Below are 21208 nucleotides of genomic sequence, written 5' to 3' on the forward strand. Positions count from 1 at the left end.
GCGGGAACTTGTGTTTGCAACGTGGAACAGGCACAACTTCTGAGAAGAAGTCATTGCAGCTGAACAGACAGACAAAAAAGAGCGCTGCCTTTGTTGAAATCACCTCTTCAAATCCTGTAACGAGTTAACTGACTCCCATAGTCTGAGTGAATTCTGCCCGTGACCTCACTCAGTTCCAGTTTTTTGATTGATTGTTTTGTTTTTGCTGTTGTTTTTTTAAGGGAAAAATGAAGAAAGACCTTCAATTCGAACAATGCCAAAATGCCTCAAGGCACTTTATATTGTAATGTAGACCCTACAATAATACATATCAAAAACCCAACAATCATGTGACCTCCTATGAACAAGCACTTTGGCGACAGTGGGAAGAAAAAACTCCCTTTTAACAGGAAGAAACCTCCAACAGAACCAGGCTCAGGGAGGGGCGGGGCCATCTGCTGTGATCGTTTGGGGTGAGAGAAGGAAGACAGGATAAAAGTCATGCTGTGGAAGAGAGACAGAGGTTAATAACAAGTATGATTCAATGCAGAGAGGTCTGTTAATACATATTGAGTGAGAAAAGTGACTGAAGAAGAAAAACTCAATGCATCATGGGAATCTCCCAGCAGCCTACGTCTATTGCAGCATAACTAAGATAAGATTCAGGGTCACCTGGTCCACCCCTAACTATATGCTTTAGGAAAAAGGAAAGTTTGAAGCCTAATCTTAAAAGTAGAGATAGTGTCTGTCTCCCAAACCAAAACTGGAAGCTGGTTCCACAGAAGAGGGACCCGAATACTGGTATACTGCTCTCCCTCCGAGAGGCGGGGATCAAATATTCCTTCCTTTATCCAAACATCATTAACATATATAACCCCGATGGTACTAGTATCTCCCTCGCAACCATCCAGGACGTCAAGGACTATGTGAGCAAATTGCCAAGACCTAAATAAACTGTTGGTGCACGACAGTGCCATTCATATGTAAGTTCAAACTCGAGGCTTACAGCATTACAGTACTGTTAACGAGCTAAGGTATAGAGTATACTTTGATTTTTGACATACACTCCAGTGCGGGGATGTTACGCGTCTGTATCCCCCTACAGCTGTACTTTAGAGCAGGGTACACCTAGATGTGTAATTCATTTTACTTTACTTTGTGTTATTTGTGTTGGGGAGGGTTGAGGTTTCCAGGCTTTGTGTTCAGGTTTTGCTGGGAACCAGTGTTCTTGTTTTATGTTCAACTATTTTGGTTAATAGGTTCAGACTGGTCAAATGTAGATTTGGTTAAATATGTAAACAGCACAAAATATATATTGCTTTTCTTGTATGTCAGTTAAGATAAGTACTTGGAATGTTAAAGGGTCCAACAATGTGATGAAAAGAAGATTTGATTCACGTTGCTTTTTTGCAAGAAACCCATCTGACAGATGATGAACATAGAAAATACTGTAGAGAATGGGTTGGTCAAATGTTTTTCTCATCCTACTCCACAAATAAAGGGGGGGTTATTACCCTTATCCACAAAAATCGTCCCTTCACTGTTACAGCCACTCACAAGGACAATGATGGGAGATATATATTGGTTAAAGGGATGTTGCATGGGGAAACTGTTCTCCTAGGTAATATATATGCACCAAATGCACAGGATGATGAGTTTTACACAGTATTATTCAGTCAATTAGTGGACATGGACTGTGCTAATATAATATTAGTGGGTGACTTTAACTGTGTTTTATGCCCCAAAATGGATAAATCTCCCCCACAATCTACTTTGACAAAAAATTCCAAAACCCTTTGGCAAATTATAAATGAGCTTGACCTTATAGATGTCTGGCGACACTATAACCCATTATCTAAAGAATACACTTTCTACTCTAACCCTCACTTGTCAGCATCTCGTATAGATTATATTTTTATGTCCAAGTGTATCATTCAGTTAGTTCAGCAGGTAAATATTGGTCATATAGGTCTCTCTGACCATGCTCCTGTAGTCCTAACCATTCAACCCATGAGACATATTGAGCGCTCCAGGTCTTGGAAGATGAGCACACTGTCTCTTTTGGATGAGAAATTTATACATTTTATAACAGAGCAAACAACATTATTAGACACGAGATAGACACAAGAACTTTATGGGATAGCTATAAGGCTTACATGAGAGGGATGATTATTTCATACACAAGTCATAAAAGAAAGCAACGATTAACAAGGCAGTTAGAGATCGAGAATAATATAAAAAAGCTGGAGAAACAGTATTATGTAACAAAATCAGCTGAAACATTAAGTGAGCTTAATATTGCCAGGACATCTTTGCATAATTTGATAATGCGGAAGGCTGAAAGAGATGTCCTTCTTGCCAGACGATGGCTTTTTGAATCAGCTAATAAGCCTAACCGCTTTTTGGCTTGTCTTGCAAGGAATACCATCAAGTTCTTTTATCACAGCTATTGTGGATGTGAATGGTGAAAGACAAGTAGGAAACCGTCAGATTAATGAGTGCTTTAGAGAATTCTATACAAACTTATATCAGTCTGAGATGGATATAACAAGGCTTAACTCGGGCTTTTTTCTAAACGACTTAGTATTCCCTCAGCTCTCTGAAGATCAGGTTAGCCCACTCGAGTCACCCATAACATTGATGGAGGTGTTTAAAGCTATATCTGCACTCCAGTCAGGGAAATAGAAGAAATTTTTAAGGTAATGAAAGTGAAGTAAAATAGTTTATTATTAAGGGTTTTTAATAAAGCATTCGAAGAATCGAAACTCCCAGAATCTATGTACCAGGCTAATATAACATTGATAGCTAAAAAAGATAAAAACCCGGAGTCATGCTCATCTTACAGGCCTATTAGCCTTCTTGGTGTTGATAATAAGATACTTTCAAAGAAACTGGCTCTTAGGCTTGAAAAAGTAATGTGCTCTTTTGTGCATGCTGACCAGACAGGCTTTATTAAGGGGAGGAATTCTTACAATAATACTCGACGTCTATTTAATATTATTCATTTTTTAAATTTTTATCAGATCTCTGGGGTTGTTGTTTCTATGGATGCCGAAAAGGCATTTGATAGAATTGAATGGGAATATCTGTTTGAAATAATGAGAAGATTTGGGTTTGGAAAAAACTCTCTGGGGTGGATCAAAATTATATACCAATCACCAACAGCAGTGTTAACTAACGGCTTGCTATCCTCCCCAATGACACTGAGCAGAGGTACAGCACAAGGTAGCCCGTTGTCACCACTATTATTTGCTTTGGCCATTGAGCCCTTGGCCCTTGGCACCATCAGGTTTTGTATATTTGGGAGTTAAAGTTACACCAAATGTTGGTCACTTATATAGAGAAAATATTAATGGAACGGCTCAAGATCTTCAAGAGATGCTGACAAGATGGAGGTCACTTCCAATATCATTTTTGGGTAGAATAAATCTCATTAAGATGGTAATCCTACTGAAAATATTATATCCCACAGGCATCAGAAGATATTAAAGCAATTAACAAGGCTATGGTGGATTTCATTTGGGCAGGAAGAAAACTCAAAATTAAATTGGAGACACTACAGTTACCGAAAGATCTGGGCGGATGGGGAGTGCCAAACATAGAAAATTATGTTCTCTCAATACAAGCGAGGTTTCTTTCTGCCTGGATACATGAACATTCTGATCTGCCATGGCTAAATATTGAGGAAGTATTATGTAAACCATCCTCACCTGTTAACTTTTTAGGGAAACGTCTAAATGATTTACCTCACGTAATAAAGTATAACCCACTAACAGTGTTGGTCAAGTTGAAAAAGTAATCAGTAACTAATTACTGATTACTACCCCAAAAAAGTAATCCTGTTACTTTACTGAATACTTATTTTCAAAAGTAATTAATTACTTAGTTACTTTTTAAAAACACGATTTACAACCTGAATAGGTGATAAAGTGATAGATCTTTCAGCCCAATTCTACTTTTTCTACAATCCATCATACAAAATGTAATCAAATGAAAAAGTCTCTTTTTAAAACTTGTTTTATTAGTTTTAATCTTTTAAATTTATGCATCAAGCAAAAATTTAATTATATGCAACATTCTCTGACTGGAAGAAATTAGTTTAATATTTAAACCTATTTTCTGCACATTCCAGCACATAAAATAAAATATTTTTGTGTTTACACTCAGTCTTTCAAATAGATGAAAGTAAAATACAGCAGAAAATAAATAAAGTCAAAGACTAGCGGTCCTGTTGCTCTATTTTCACCTGTAAAGCAGGAATGGCGTAGGCGGAGGTTTACCCTGGTGCAGGTGTGCCGCAGCGGTCAGTGGAAGAATCCGCGAGTTTCTCTGTGAGTTTCCCATTACGTCGTAGCTACTCGGTGCTTGCTCGGACGTTTAGGGGTTTTTTTCGCTGTAAAAATAAGTTTTCTTCCCACGCACAACGGACACTAATGTTTTTGTCACTTTTTATGGAATCAAACTCAAAGTAAGGTCAGTACTTCCACGCTGTAAACGCTGCACGCTCATACTCTCTCTGCACTCGATATATGATCCATTGTTGATCTGCACACAGCTGTTGTCACGAACGTCGCACTCGCTTACGTCACTGTCATGAGACATTCTCGCAAAAAAAATCACGGTTTTAGTAACGCAGTAACGCAGCATACTAACGGGAAAGTAACAGTAATCTAATGACCTTTTTTGCAATAGTAATCCCTTACTTTACTCGTTACTTGAAAAAAGTAATCGGATTACAGTAACGCGTTACAAGTAACGCGTTACTTGTACAAGTAGTAACGCGTTACTTGTTACAAGTAACGTGTTACTTGTTACAAGTAACGCGTTACTGCCCATCTCTGCCCACTAATATATAATGCTATGTGGACATGGGGAAAACTCAGAAAACTTTTTAACAGTAGTCTTCCGTTTAATATTTTGTCAACGTTTATAAATAATCCAGACCTTCTGCCGCAAAACATAGAGTCGAGCTTTGTGGGATGGCATAAAGTAGGTGTAAAGAGGTTTTATGACCTCTTTAACCTCTTAAGCCCCAAGCCTAACTGATCTCCTGCCTTTTGCCCCCGTATCAGGGGGCGTTGGGGCTTAAGAGGTTAAACATGGTGAGTTTAAATCATTTGAATCCTTGAAGTCCCACTATTCTATGTCAAAGACTGAGTTTTATAAGTATTTGCCATTGAGAAATTATGTGTTAAAAAATGCTAAATCATTACAAATCCCAACAGCCTCTTTTCGGTTGGAGAAATTCTTTCTAGATAATAGAGAGCATAAACATTTTGTATCAAAGTTTTATTCAGAGATTTATGCCCTAATTGTGGATAAACTGGTTGAGAAAATCTTGGGGGACGTTGCTTAAATATGAAATAGATATACAAGCATGGGACAAAATCCTGCTCCTTCCATCTAAAATCTCTGTTTGTTACCGATTTAAAGAACTGCAGTACAAAATCCTGCACAACATATATATTTCTCCGTATATTTATAGTAAGTATAATATGGGAACATCTCCAAATTGTCTCAAGTGTAAGGTCAGAGTGGGCAATGCGCTATTATTCAATCATTTTGGAAAGAGGTCTGCGCCAATATTAGTACAGCCATTGGTCAGCAGGTGACAGAACACCCATTAATGTGCTTATTGGGATATATCCCTGTTTCACTGGTACAACATGAGCATGTAATTCAATCACTGTTAATGTTGGCCATGAAAAGCATTATGCTGAGATGGGTGGGGGCTGAGCCTCCCTCCATTTCTCTATGGAAGTCGCTCATCAGTGATGTTATGACTCTGATCAGTTTGGGACATTAAATTGATGGGAGCTCCCGAAGTTTTGTGGACAAATGGAAGAAACCACTGGAAGCACTGGGAGTAACTTGTAAACTGGACCCTAATGGAAAATAATTATGGACATAATGTTGTAATATTCTAGTGCTGTGTAGTATTATTATTTGGGACGTGAACCAGTCTTGTATTTGTTGGGGAAAAAAGTTAAATAAAAGTTAAAAAACACCAGAACAATGCTGAAAAAGCACACAAAACACAGTGGAGATGGGAAAAAAAACACAACAGAAGTTAAATAAAACACACTACAAGTAGAAAAAAAAATCTCACAAAATATGACAGAAGTGTTTTTGGGGCGATATTAATGTCACGGACCAGCTGTGGAAGTGACAGATACCAAAACATGCGAAGGGCTGCACTGAAACATTCTTAAAAGAACCGTAGGATTCATCAGTGTTGTGAGTAAAAAAGATGTAGGTAATGTGTGTTTTAATGGCATTTAATGGATCCATTTTTGCTATTAGCCCTTCACTGTAAGCATATCACAGCTGTCCGTCACGCTATTGTCTCCCCAAAAACTTTTATTACAGTTTTGCTGCATTTTTTTCTTTCAGTTCTGTTTAAGTTACGTTCAATTGTTTTTTGTGTGCTTTTGCAGGATTTTTCTATTTGGTGGTGTTTTCTTAGGTCGCAGAGGATTTGAAATCAAAGGGTCAATGTAGAAGAGGGACAAAGGGAATCTGGATAGGAAAGGAAGTGAACTACCGAGACAGGAAGGATATATAGTGGGTAAGAGACTGTAGGAGGGAGAAGAGATAAGTGCTGACTGGATCAAGAGAGGAGAAGAGAAGAGGGGTCTAGTTACAGGTTGTGGGGGCCTTTGTAGGCTGAGGTACACGGTTCTGTGGCATGCTGTAATCAAGTCCTCTCACAGACTGACAGCTTGGCACTTGTTTACAGAGGACTTTAATTTCCCTGACAGTCCTTTTCCTCCACCAATCACTCCATCTTCCCTTTGCCCATTCTGTGTAGAGTCTTGTCTTTATTTTTCTCCCTCACTTACCTTTGTCTCGCTCTCGCTCTCCTTGCTCTCTCTATCGTACCCTGTCACTCAGTCGTAACCCCATTTGCGCCGGCAACAAGTTAATGGTTGCTGCTACAGCTGGAAAAGCTTCCTGTTTTCTTCTGCACAAATCCATTTGTTTTATCATCATTTATTTTTTGTCTATTTACACAGGCCCGAGGGGGAGGAACTGCTGAAGCATTTGGGCAATTTTTTGTGTTATTTCCCAAGCTTAGCCTGGGGATAGAATCTCAGCAGAGCTAATTTTCAGTCCAAACTTGTTGCTACTGTTACTGCACCAAAGTGGATGGTAATTTATGTATGCTTCCATTTCCATCCGTACTGCAGGCACACCGAACACCCACCCTTCTACAAAAAGGTGTCAAGTCATTATAGTATAATCGTATATATTAAGAAGATGGAGCAAACTGTGGATTCATTTTTCACTTGTTGAAATCCAAAAAGTGTGAGCAAAGGGCATGACTATTTAGAGCTACAACAAAACAAAGATATTGCCACTGATGTACTATTAACCAACACTGTCCATTGGTTTTTTACTTCTCTTGACATCGAGTCAATAGATTTAGTTCTACAGTAGATTTCACCTGTGTTTGCTTGATTTTATTATTTTTATTACTATACATTGGGACACTGTTCTATTCTTGCTAATTTGCCAGAATTGTCCAGGGTTAAATCAATACTTTGCTTTTTTCACTTTACCTCTTTAACTTGGAGAACACGCTGATACTCAATGACAATGACATTTGGATGACTGATGCGAGGTGCTTCTATCTGTTTGATTGTGGTTTCCAGCTTCTGATCCAGGTGTACACATCTTTTCTCAGTTTACTCCAGTTTACGGACTTTATCTTGTAGGTCTGTCTCTTACCCGCTCGCCTTCAATTCTTTTGTGTTTTTTTTAAATGTATTTTATTTATTAATTACTGTTATAAGGTAACAGTAAATAAAAAGACCACATACAAGGACCTTAGAATTTGAATGTTTGAAGATACATTACATACTGTCATGAATCGCTGTGCGGCAGGCAGGAGTTGGACCAAAAATGCAGGCACAAAGAACTCAGCTTTATTTGCTGGCAGGAGAAAGTCATACAAAGCAAACTAAACTGGAAACTCACAAAATAAACTCACAGGGAGATCAACACAGCATGAGGGACAACACGACACTGATTCAGAGAAACACAGGGTTTAAATAAACTGGGAAGTAACGAGGGGAATGAGACACAGAAGGAGGGCACAGCTGGGAGAAATCAGGACTGACGAGACAAGGAAAGCAGGACGCATTCACATAAGACACGGACCTTCAAAGTAAAACAGGAAGTACGACATAGAGACGCGAACTTGACACGGTGGAGACAGCAACTAAGAAACACAGAGACAAACCATAAGGTAGAGGACTCTAAGAACGAAAGACACAGAGGGAAACTCAAACATGCAGACACAGACTTACACAGAGAAACATGAAGGGCAAGGGATCGAAACTAGAAACCATAGAATAACTCACACAAGTACAATAATACAAAAAGCACAAAGAACTAAACATGCTGGATCGGGGGACCCAGGACCCTGACAACATACTATTTAGCTTGTAAGAAAAAAATCTCTGTATATGTCTGTTACCCATGGTAGAATTTAACAACAGCAGTATTGTAAAGTAAAACTTGCAGGGCTGTTTTTAAACTTTATTTTGGTTCAAGGTAAGAAAAACTTTTGATCATGTTTTAAAAATCAGATTTATTATTGATCCTGAGCACTGAAAGCTAAACTCCTTGTAGATAATGTAACTGTTACAATATGGCCCTGTTTTTTGTTTAAAAATAGCTTCTGAGTAGCAAAGCTCGCTAAACTGTAATAAAGTGCCTAATGGCCTATTAGAAGAGTTTTAAAATAGACTCGAGGAGAAAATAGTCTGTAAAGGTTAGTGACCACAATAAACAGCTGTGTTTATTGAGCAAATAAACAGCTGAAGCACTGAACTAAAATGTAACTAACTAAAATGTTAGCACTCACATTAGTCAAAGGAGCTTGCAAAGAAAAGCGTCTGGACTTCTTTAAGTTGCTTGAAGACGTTTCACCTCTCATCCGAGAAGCTTCTTCAGTTCTAAGGTCAAATGGTGGAGAGTCCCAGATTTAAACCTAGTGGGAGTGTCCCCCCACAGAGAGACAAAAGGACCCCCTGATGATCCTCTAATCGCCTGAGCCAAGGTGTGGAACTGGGTGTGGGTCCCACTCAGCCAGAGTTTCGGGTGAGCTCATTGTGAAACCTGGCCCCACCTTATCATGTGATTTCCTGAGGTCAGATGGCCCAGGATGTGAGTGGGCGTTAAGGCGTCTGGGAAGGGATCTTCCCAGACCCACACCCAGTGCAAAAAATACATGCTTGGAATTGGTCGACATATCATTTTACAAAAAAATATAGCTTGAAAATTGTTTTGCATGTGAAATGAAAATTTTAAAAGGAATCATTAAATGTATATCCCAAAAAAATATAATTTTTTTTTTAGCAAATCAGAGGTAGTCAAGCAGAAGAGCCACAATGGTTTAGGAAGGAATGACCTTTAAGTGAGTCAACACTGAAAGGTTGAGTCCCAAAAACTGTTTTTAACTGTTGTTGTTGGTTTCATTCCACAGATCTACCCCGTCTGTGTAAAAGGTGTTATTATAGGACACAATGACCACAACATTACTTCAGTATTTACCAAAGATGTTGCTGTGATGTATAGATAACTGCATCTTCTCTTTGCCCACTGCAGGCCTGTTGGGTTTTGGCTGACCAGGGCTCAGTCTCTGCTCTACTGCAATGAGCATGGGATGCTGGGCTCCTTCTCTGAGGAGGTGATGAGCTGTAGCTGCTCCGTGGAGCAGCCAAACTGCCAAGGAGTCGTCCCCTGTGTTGTAGGGACTTCCACCACCTCCTGCACCCTCTGCGCCTCTGACAACGCCACCCGTTGTGGAGCCTGTCATCACGGCAACATCCTCCATCTCGGTTCCTGTCGACCTAGCATTGCTGCATCGCTAGATCATTACCTGAACTTTGACTTGGACATGCCTGACGCCGAGGTTCTCAAAGCTCCTCAATTATGTATTCCACTGGTTCTCAAAGCTCTGTGGGACAAATTAAACAAACAGTGCCTCAAAGGGCTCACATGCCATCAATTGTTAAATTGTTTTTGTGTTGAATCTTTATACTGAACATACAAGATTTACATAACAGTACAAATTTTAGTCATGTACAGTTTTTTTGTTCAAAAAGGAATACAGTATGAGCAAAAACTCATAGTATGCTTTTTTAATAAATCACCACAGCAGTTATTTTTTAAGTTGTCACTGTTGAACCTCTGCCTTAACTCTAATCCTAGTTCACAAGCCTTCAAATTGTGGCTCTTTAGACCTGCTTGAGTGTCTTCCTTTGGCTTTGACAAAAAACTTGATAAATATGAAAATTGTCCTCTTAATTTGCTGAACCTCAATAGCAACGGCTAGCAAAGATGTGGAAGCAAATAGGTCATCTTTAGCCCCTCTAGCTATGGATTCCAAAAACCAGGAAAGTAGAGATTTCCACAATGTGTGGACAGATCTATTTGCTTTCACCAACAATGCTGCTGACTTATCAGCATACATGACCTACAGCTGGACCTTAGTCAAAATTAAATTGAAAGTGGCCATTTTTAAATTCTTATGATATTTGAAGCTTTATTTATCAAAATACTTTCAGTCTGATTAATTTGTGCAAACCCAGGTAGGATTCAAAGTGGCCTTCTGAGCTTTATAGTGACTCTTTTTCAAGGTATGCCTTTACATTTTTTCTTTACAATAGTTCCCTTTTACTGCTCTTTACTATAATAAAAATAACTTATATTAAACAAATTTATTTATTATTTATTTATTATAGTTAAATAATCAAATTTTATAATGCCAATGCCTAATCAGAATGTCTAATTTTTGCTTTTTATTAAAATGTCTTTAAAAATCATTAAAAGTTTTACAAGGGGTCTAAGGAGCTTGGAAAGAAAAAAGCGTCTGGACTTCTTTAAGTTTCATCTGAGAAGCTTCTTCAGTTCTAAAAGCAATTGGTGGAGAGTCCCAAATTTTAAGCCCTATGGGAGTGTCCCCAAGAGGGTCATGGACCCCCTATTGATCCTCTACCTAATCACACGAGCCATGGTGTGAAAACGGGTGTGGGTCACAATCAGCCAATGTTTCGGGTGAACCCAACCCTATCATGTGATTTATTGAGGCCAAATGGGCCAGGATGTGAGTGGGTGTTAAGGCGTCTAGGAAGGGATCTCAAAACTGGATTATAGATGGCAGACTTTCTCGGATGAGAGGTGAAACGTCTTCGAGAAAACTTAAAGAAGTCCAGACGCTTTTCTTTCCAAGCGCCTTAGACTACGATGACCTGGATGACTGAGAACCTTCACAGACATTTTAAAGGGGTTTTCAGCATTTGTAAACTAAAGTTGTAAAACATCCATTGTGGCTCTTGATGAGATTTATAAATTCTGGCAAAGGTGGTAGTTGAAATTTAAAATTTGGTAATAGCTCAGTTTGAGAACCAGTGCATTAATGATCTATCTGCTTATTGCATTGACTGCAGCCTCACGGTTTGTTAATCCCTCTTCAGGTAAAGTACCTGCTTCAGCGACTGGACAGCAGGATAGAGGTCCATGCCATCTACATCAGCAATGACGTCCGCCTGGGAAGTTGGTTCAATCCTGCCTGGAGGAAGAGGATGCTACTAACGCTCAAGAGTAACAAAAACAAGTCCAACCTCATCCACATGCTAATGGGCATTTCTTTTCAGATATGCTCAACTAAAAATTCAACACTGGAACCCGTGCCTGCTGTCTATGTGAATCCTTTTGGGGGAAGTCACTCAGAGAGCTGGTTCATGCCAGTGAACCAGCCTGACTTCTCTAACTGGGAGAGAACTCGACTGGACAGCGTCACCACTGCACAGTGTTACAACTGGACTCTGTCTCTGGGCAGCAAGTGGAAATCCTTTTTTGAAACAGTGCACATCTACCTGAGAAGCCGCATAGTCACGGATGATCCCACAGTGAATGAAACTCTCTTCTATGAGCCATTGGACTTGGATGATCAGACCTCCAACCTGGGCTACATGAAGATCAACACGCTGAAGGTGTTCGGATACAGCATGCACTTTGACCCTGAGGGCATCAAGGATCTGATTCTCCAGTTGGACTACCCCTACACACAGGGTACGCAGGACGCCGCCTTTCTGATGTTACTGGAGATGAGAGACCGGATTAATCGGCTATCTCCACCAGCACCACAGCCATTAGATCTGTTTTCTTGTCTCCTGCGCCACCGCCTCAAGCTGTCAGCCGGAGAGGTGGCACGAATCAAGGACTCTCTGCAGATCTTCAACTCCAAGCTTCCCAATGCTTCACCTGAACCTGAGCTGGCCCAGCTCTGTAGCTAGCTAGTTTAGCACAATCGCCAGGTTCAGGAATGATGCTGTTCATAGAAAGAGGAATTGCTACTTCAGGGACGACCCTACTGAGATGGCCTTTGGACCCGAATCATCTGGATTAACGTACTCTGAAGAAGGTTGAATGCTTGGCCTTTTTATGGTCACTCTCAGTTGGTTTTCTGGTGTTTTACCTTTGACAAACAGCATCATGTCCTTGACTTTTCGGAGAACAAGGGACACTTTGACTCTGTTTAGGAGGCTGTACTGAACCCGCCCGGAGGTTCACTTTTGCTATTACTGCCCTGCAAACTGCGTAACTGGACAAGGCTAAAAAGGTTTCTTTCACTGACAAGTTTTTGTGATTTGGAACAATAAAAAGAAGAACACACATAAGACACCTGCCTTGCAAAGACAAACGCGGTTTTCTTATAAGAGGAACTCTTCAGAGGTCTTCAAAAAATTAGCGGAAGAGGATTTCCCCTTTTCTAACCCTATTTTCTTTGGCTACAGAACAATCTTGAGGGAAGGGAAAATGGGATAATTATATATATGTGGTGAATGAGTTGTTATGTTATGCTTAACAGTTTAAAATTTGATAACCTTGAACCCTGTCACTGTCTTTGAATATTTCTTTTTAAACCCTACCTTCCATTTTATCTGGCATTTGAAAACTTGTATCTATGCTTAACATCTGAGTGAGAAGCCTGTTAGTGATGTTCTGTCCTTGGTGGCTTGTCTGTACCAAAAGAAGGTAACACATTGGCAATTTGAATGGCAAACTATCGTAAATGTTGAGTTATTATTCTTTCACTTTTGAGCTGAAATAATTCATAATGGAACCTTCAGATGTGGTAACAAAAAGGTCTGCGGATATAGCGCTGTAAATAACGCTCCATCTAACCCAGGTTGTGGACAAGTGCACATTGCTTTTTAGATAACTGAGTTCAAAGACCAAAAAAATGTTTATAACAAAACAAACTCATGCCTTATATGGAGAGTCAATGTTAAGGTAAGAAGCACATTTAGTTTCCGTGTTTGGTTTCCCTGCGAAGGTTGTATTGCTTTTTATATTTCAATATTTCTACCAAGACAGAACAACAGACGCATTCTCCAGAGTACGTGGTAATGTAGCTTTTTCATGTAAATGCCAGTCACTCGTTCTGCAGGTACTTGTTTTGATTTGGTGTTGTGAAACTTTTGAATCACCATTCACAGTGCACACCAGTACATGCATAATGTAATTGTTCTGCAAAATCCTCCAATGAGATAAACTTTCAGTAAATAATAGAATATGGTTGAATTTATGGTTTTAAAAGGTTTTCAGTGGTTCGGTTAGTCTCAGGTCTATGAAACTTTTTTTTTGTGACATATGGGTCCAATGTGAGCTGCAGTTACCACGGCAACTGGAGTAACAAGGTTTCTGCGGGGCGGTGATGGTACAAACTTAACCAGGATGATACTTGATATGATTTTACATTTGCTTCACTAATTTCTCACTGAAAGTTAGAAAACCTTGTATGTCATTATCAACAGTTCTTCTGTGCTCAGCTTGCTTAAGTAAAAACAAAGTGATTTATCTATCTGAGAGCCTTTTCCTTGTTTACAAAACTTTTTTCTGTTATATAGCATTATTGCCATATTACCTCTTTGCCTGCATGTTATAACGTCGTCTTTGGTCAATTCAAAGACATATTGATAAGATTAGCTGTGAAGATGGTGTCATGGAAAAGTGCAATGATGGTGGCGGATGTGGTCAGAGCTACAGGAATAGTGGTAGTAAGAGGAGGGGGTGACACAAGACCGTCTCATCTTACCACCACTAGCTGTTCATTGTTCTAGTGTAATTCAATTCAATTCAATTCAATTCAATTTTATTTATATAGCGCCAAATCACAACAAAAGTCACCTCAAGGTGCTTCATAGATACAGAGAAAAACCCAACAATCATATGACCCCCTATGAGCAAGCACTTTGACAGTGGGAAGGAAAAACTCCCTTTTAACAGGAAGAAACCTCCGGCAGAACCAGGCTCAGGGAGGGGCGGGGCCATCTGCTGCGACCGGTTGGGGTGAGAGAAGGAAGACAGGATAAAGACATGCTGTGGAAGAGAGACAGAGGTTAATAACAGATATGATTCAATACAGAGAGGTCTATTAACACATAGTGAGTGAGAAAGGTGACTGGAAAGGAAAAACTCAATGCATCATGGGAATCCCCCGGCAGCCTACGTCTATTGCAGCATAACTAAGGGAGGATTCAGGGTCACCTGGTCCAGCCCTAACTATATGCTTTAGCAAAAAGGAAAGTTTGAAGCCTAATCTTAAAAGTAGAGATAGTGTCTGTCTCCCGAATCCAAACTGGAAGCTGGTTCCACAGAAGAGGGGCCTGAAAACTGAAGGCTCTGCCTCCCATTCTACTTTTAAATACTCTAGGAACAACAGTGTTAGTGTAACAGATCTGTTGTTAAGTAATTTCTTGTTAAGTACATGTGTCACACTATCACTATTGCATACGCTATATTAGTTGTTTCTGTTTCCGGTCCACCTAATGGGTGCCAGGCAGAATTATGAACCTGGAAAAATGGGAAACGAATCAAAAAGAACCAAAACAAATTCAGTCATTTATTTTGTTTTCATGTCCTCACTGAAACCATTTGACTAATTTGCAACTGTTTTTATGCCAGATATGCTGGTTAGAAACCAGCCTTGCATAAACATTTAGACTTTTTCAACATGTTTGATAATATTTGCAGCTTTTGACGGTGGAATTATAAATCAGGTCACCATGCTGCAGTTTCCAACTAAGTTAAAGGCAGGTAATGCATTTTCTGTGGATCAATTTTTCAAATGAAGAGGAGAATTCTTGTGCATCTACAGGGAGGCAAAAGGAAGAAGCGGTAACAGGTCAAATATCTCAGTCTCAAAGCCAAGTAAATTATCAGCAACTAAGTGATGTTGTTAGACTTTAAAATTATTGTTGCTAGTTTGTGCACTAATCTTATAGTACAGTCTTATACCCTTTTTACATATTTAGTCAGCTGTTGCCTGCATGTAACAACCAATTACAGCGACTGGAAAGAAGCCAGTCAAAGCCAAACAGAACAGGTTAATCTGATCTAACTCTAACCTTTTGGTTTTACAAGAAAAAATTAAAAATTAAGAACAGGATTAACTGCATTAAACGCCCTGCCTCAGAGGCTCATTTATGGGAAGTTAGAGACAAGAGTGAAAGATAAAAATGTGCATTTTACAGTAACATTCTGTTAGTATGGTTCAATTCATTCAATTTAGAACATTACTATATTTTTACCGGGTGATGCTATAAAACTAGTGATGAAGGAATTTCTATTGTATTTTCTCCAAAATTGTTGCTATTTCAAAAGTAAATATCTATTGAGTCTGCAGGTGTGTAATTTCACTTGGTGATGCTGTTCTTTCAGTCACTGTCCACAGTTCATGCAAACAAATATGCTACTATAACTACAGTTAAATGGAAGCACTCAATATTTTAAAACATACTACTAACACAGACCCTTATTCACTAATATGTGAATAGAAATGTTCTCACAGAGGAAATTATCATTGGATTCATGAAACAGGTTGATAATGGAGAGGGTGAAGAAAAACAGCTGGAAGACAATGGCAACCACATCTGTCAGCTAAAGGTTAGGAAACTCATTGCAAATATAAGAAAACACGAGTAAGTGGAAGATTGCAGAGAAATTAGACTGTTAATGAATTTTCAACCAATATGTTGAAGATTTGTTGGTGTGTTTGGGATCATTGTCCAGTTGCATGACCCAATGTCAGCAAAGCTATGGATAGATGGCTGTACATTTGATTCTAGAACACTACGAATGCTTGAATATTAATGGTATACAAAGGAGTTGATGCCAACTCAATGACTGCAGGGTATCCAGGTCCTATAGCTGTGAAACAGCCCCAGCTCACCCCTCCACCACTGACAGCTGGTATAAGGCATTTGACAAAAATCAAACACAACACATTAGTACAAACTTGGAGCTGTGCATTATCAACAAACATTTTGACTTCGGTCTCATCCATCCAAGGGACATTGTTCCAGAAGTGGTTTCTTCAACACCTTTCCAAACCTTTCCAACACCAGGCTGCCATGTTATTTTTAGAGATAAGAAGCTTTTTTTGGGTAACCTTTCCACATCAGTCATATTTGTTGCATCTTTTTCTAATTATACTGTCATGAACTGTAACATTTAACATGCTAACTGATGCCTGTAGACTCTGAAATGTAACTCTTGGGTTTTCTGCAACATTCTCTGAGGATTGCAGAGTCTGCAGTTTGGTCTATAACGTAATACTACTACTAATAATAATGGATTGCATTTATATAGCGCTTTTCAAGACCCTCAAAACGCTTTACATTACAATTCCACTATTCATTCACTCTCAATTGCACACACTGGTGGAGGCAGCTACAGTTGTAGCCACAGCTGCCCTGGGGCAGACTGACAGAAGCGAGGCTGCCGTATCGCGCCCTTCTGGCCAACACCAGTAGGCGGTAGGTGAAGTGTCTTGCCCAAGGACACAACGACCAAGACAGACAGAGCTGGGGATCAAACGGGCAACCTTCCGGTTACAAGATGATTTGAAAATGTCCCTTTTACCCATCCCAGATTGATTAAATTCATTTCAGTTTTATTCATATACTGGTAAATCACAACAATAGTCATCTAAAAGCACTTTGTATTATAAGGTAAAACCTTAGAATAATACAGACAAAACCCCAACAATCAGACAATCCCCTGTGAGGAAGCACTTGGTGACAGTGGGAAGAAAAAACATACCTTTTTAACAGGAAGAAACCTCCGGCATAACCAGGCTTAGGGAGGGTCAGACATCTGTTGCAATAAGTTGGGCCTGAGGGGAGAAGAAGAGAGCAGAGAGGTACAGTACAAAGGACAAAGTGTAGAAGAGAGCCCAGAGTTAAATAATAACTGATTAAATGCAAAGTGGTGTATAAACACACAGAAAGTGAAAAGAGGTCAGAGAAAAAGAAATGCTCAGCGCATCATCGGAAGCCCCCAGAATTCTACGACAGCCCTAACTATCAGCTTTATCAAAAACGAACGTTTTAAGGCAAATCTTAAATGTGTAGAGGGTGTCAGTCTTCCAATGAGAGGCCTGAAAACCTAAAGCTCTGTCCCCATCCTAGTTTTAATTATGTTAGGAACCACAAGCAGGCTAGCAGTTTGAGAGTGAAATGGCCTATCAGGGTGATATAGTACTATGACTTAGTGACTAATTTAAGATGTGATCAGGCCGGTTTATTCAAGACGTTGTATGTGAAGAGAAGAATTCTTCCACTCTGGGTTTAACTGGGAACCAATCAAAGGAAGATAATTTGGGAGAAATATGGTTTCTTTCTAGTCCCTGTCATCACTGCAACATGCTGGATCAAGTGAAGGCTTTTTAGGAAGTTGGTCAAAAATGACTCCAAGATTTCTCAAAGCGTTACTGGTGGTTAAGGTAATGCCATCCAGAGTAAGTATGTGGTTTGTCACCAAGCTTTTAAAAGATTTTTAAGGCTGAGAACAATAACTTCAGTTTATGTGACTTTAGAAGTAGGGAATTAAAGGTCCTCCAGGCTTTAAGACGGGGGTCTCAAACTCACGGCCCGGGGACCACCTTGACTCACATCACCCCTACTTGCGGCCCATATATTGACGTGAAGAAATATAATGCAGTTTGGCACTTGAGGATTTGTTTGTTGTTGTTGCAAAAGTAGAAATTGAATCTAATAGACATATTGCTACTTAAGTAATAACAAAGTGGTTTATCGCTTTGAGGACCTTTTTGTGTTGATTAAGAAGTAACATATTAGCAATAAAGTATTATACAGATAAGACTGTCTTTAGCTTTTCCAACACATATTGGTGAGATTCACTACGAAAATGTTGAAGTGAAGTATGAAGAGGTCTGACTGAACTAGACATCTAATACAAAATACAATCTAATACAAAGAGGGTAAAACATTTTTAAAACGTTATAGTCCTACATTCTTAAATTCGTAATTGGTATTTTCATGTTTCCTGTTCAACAACCAGAATAATCAGTCAGGAAAAATGGGCTACTATCCATTGATGACAGAACACAGATGGCCTGAAAAGCTTCAGGTTTGCTTTACTCTAGGTGTTTATAAGAAATTTGATTGTTTTGATTCACTTGTATCTCTGAAATAGAGCGTCCATTGAGCCTCCAAATCTTGTTCTTAAAGGTGAATTATCATCATTATTAGGGATGCAACGATACCAATTTTTTCAAACCGATACGATACCGATACTTGGATCTGAGTACTTGCCAATACAGAGTACAAAAACCGATACTTCTATTTGGAATAAAATAAATACAAATTAGGTTTGCGAATAAAATAAACTTTTAAATTATTGCAGTGTCCATATTGTAAACAAACAAACAAAATAACGAAAGTATTTGGCATTGACGAACATACTCCTCATCAGTCCACTGTGCCGTTAAACCAAGGACTGACATCGCGCACACACCTCTTCAGAAAGTTTTGGCACCATTATCTCCCTGATGTGTGGGCGGTTGGGAATTTCATATCGCAGCTCGAGTATGCTGAGAAGACGGTGCAATCCTATGTTTTCCACGACCGGCATTGGCTGGTCATCCAGAGCGATAAAATGAGTCGAGCCTCTGTTATTTTAACTGCCCGTGGATTTTCTCTTGACATTTTTCATCGCTTTTCCAAAACCTGAGTTAAAGTTGGCTGTTCCACACTGCTGACATTTTGTTTAGCCTAGCTACAGCAGCCTCCAGTTTCTTTTTTATCTGGAGTCGCCAGTCTCACTCCCCCTAGTGGCCAATCTAAAAAACTACAACAGAAATGACAAGCCACCCTCTGATTAATGAAATAAGTTGGTATCGGTTCATGGTATCGGTTAACTTTTACGAGTATGAGTACACACACATTTTACAGTATCGGCCCCGATACCCGATACCAGCATCGGTATCGGTGTATCCCTAATTATTATTATTAAAGTTGAATATTTCAGTTTCTCATTGAAATATTCACTATTAATTTTTTTAGTATAGTGTTAAATTGAACTGAAACGATTTTGTAAACTTGGAGAACTAACTAAAATTAAATAATAATAGAGGAAATATCCCTAGCTTTGATATGTATTACTTTGGTAAAAATTGCATTACACGTTCCTGTTGAGACATTGATGGATGTGTTTATTGGGACTTTGGATGTCTACAAAAGGGTGAGTCAACTGCTTTCAAAAACGCCTGTGTTTTTATTGTAATACCTGTACTAATTTTTGTAAATCTTGCCTCTGACGTATGCCCTCCATATTATAGTAATTAAAAAAAGACTAAACGCTGAAAAAACTGAAGTGAAAAACTATACAATAAAAAAGTAGATACTCTGGGAAATAAGCCTGAAAGCCTGAGAGTGATGTGCTCTATCAGGATAACTGTCGGTCTTAAGAGATGATAGGCTCTGATCAGTTAGGACTTGAGTGTACGAGAGAAGGATTTCACGTTAAATTCTGGATTTAACAGGAAGCCACTGAAGTGTGACCAGAGGGAGTCCCATTCCTACTGCGGTACTTTGTACCGGGAAATTAGGACAACCTGATAATACAGAGTTGTAACAGTCCAGCCTAGAGGTAAGAAATGTATGAACTAATGTGTAGCGTCGTTCTCAGAGAAAAAGGTTTCTCATTTTTGATAATATTACACGAAAAAGAGAACATAGTCCTAGAGATTAAACATTTTCAAAGTTTGGAATAATACAGCTAGAAGGAAAAGAAAATTGGAAATTCAGAAAAATAATACACCACAGTTTTATGCTAGGCAGAGATGGCAAATTTGAACAGTGTTCAATTAAAGAAACAAAAAAAAGCAGATGAATACAGATATGTAGAAGGGAAAAGACAGACAGACAGAGGTTCTACAAAAGACTACATGAACAAAGAAATGTGACAGAAATGTCATACTTTCATCATAATTTCCACCATTTACGATTTGACTGGCATTTATATAATTATACCGTCACATTGTGCCCTTTTCTTCTGTAATGTCACGTGAGACTAGAGAGATGGCTTCAACACTATCTCATCGCACCAAGTTTCTAAGATAAGTCTAACAGTAGCTTGGAATATGTATTAAAAATGTAAAAAGTTAAATGGAAACTTTGCTGTTGGCTTTGAGGTAAATAAAGGCTGCTTCATATTCTCTTCTTCACAGCAACTTTCTGTGTTGTATTCATTATGCTTGTACAATCAAACATGAGGCAACTTGCAAAGCATCGCAGACCTTAGGTTCAGACCCTCTGAGGTCTACATCTTACCTGATTCTGTTATTAGAGCATTTGTTCTTTTAAAAAATTGCTCTCTCAGGTCTTTGCACTTAAAAAACCAAAGAACAAACAAACAAACAATGGATGGATGGCATTCTACCTCGAATGCATCAAACTGTTCACATGTTTTTCCTTTTTGCTCGTCTCCACACATAGTGTTAGCGTATGAGTTATCACCAGTGTTGGGAAGGTTACTTTTAAAATGTATTCCATTACAGATTACAGAATACATGCCCCAAAATGTATTCTGTAACGTATTCCGTTTCGTTACTTAATGAGAGTAACGTATTCTGAATACTTTGGATTACTTAATATATTATCATGCTGTTTACAACTACGTGAATGTACTATTGCTGTGATTTGTTACTGTTACTGAAGGTCCGCGGCTCCGAACCGTAGTAAAGGACCTCTGGCTAATACGGTGGGTTCTGTGTCGGCTCGTAGCTGAAAACTAGCTTTACTTTGTTGCCTGGGTCAACTTTGCTTGCGAGAGACAGAGAGAGGCGTTGAAAGGCTGCTCCAACAGAACTTATTGTTTCAGAGGAAAACATGAACACGGTGTACAG

General features: G+C 39.1%; 1 protein-coding gene across 1 annotated transcript in view; it reads left to right on the forward strand.

The window, feature by feature from the left end:
• Positions 1-20525, forward strand: part of brinp2 (BMP/retinoic acid inducible neural specific 2) — a 302755-nt gene extending 282230 nt beyond the window's left edge. The window contains exons 8-9 of the mRNA XM_087850672.1: positions 9595-9901; positions 11466-20525. Coding sequence (XP_087706798.1) covers positions 9595-9901; positions 11466-12287 — 1129 coding nt within the window. The 3' untranslated portion in view covers positions 12288-20525. The remainder of the gene's footprint in view (positions 1-9594; positions 9902-11465) is intronic.
• The last annotated feature ends 683 nt before the right edge of the window (positions 20526-21208 follow it).

The sequence above is a fragment of the Neolamprologus brichardi genome, chromosome 14 (assembly GCF_056152115.1).
Source record: "Neolamprologus brichardi isolate AB-2024 chromosome 14, ASM5615211v1, whole genome shotgun sequence".
Classification (NCBI taxonomy): domain Eukaryota; kingdom Metazoa; phylum Chordata; class Actinopteri; order Cichliformes; family Cichlidae; genus Neolamprologus; species Neolamprologus brichardi.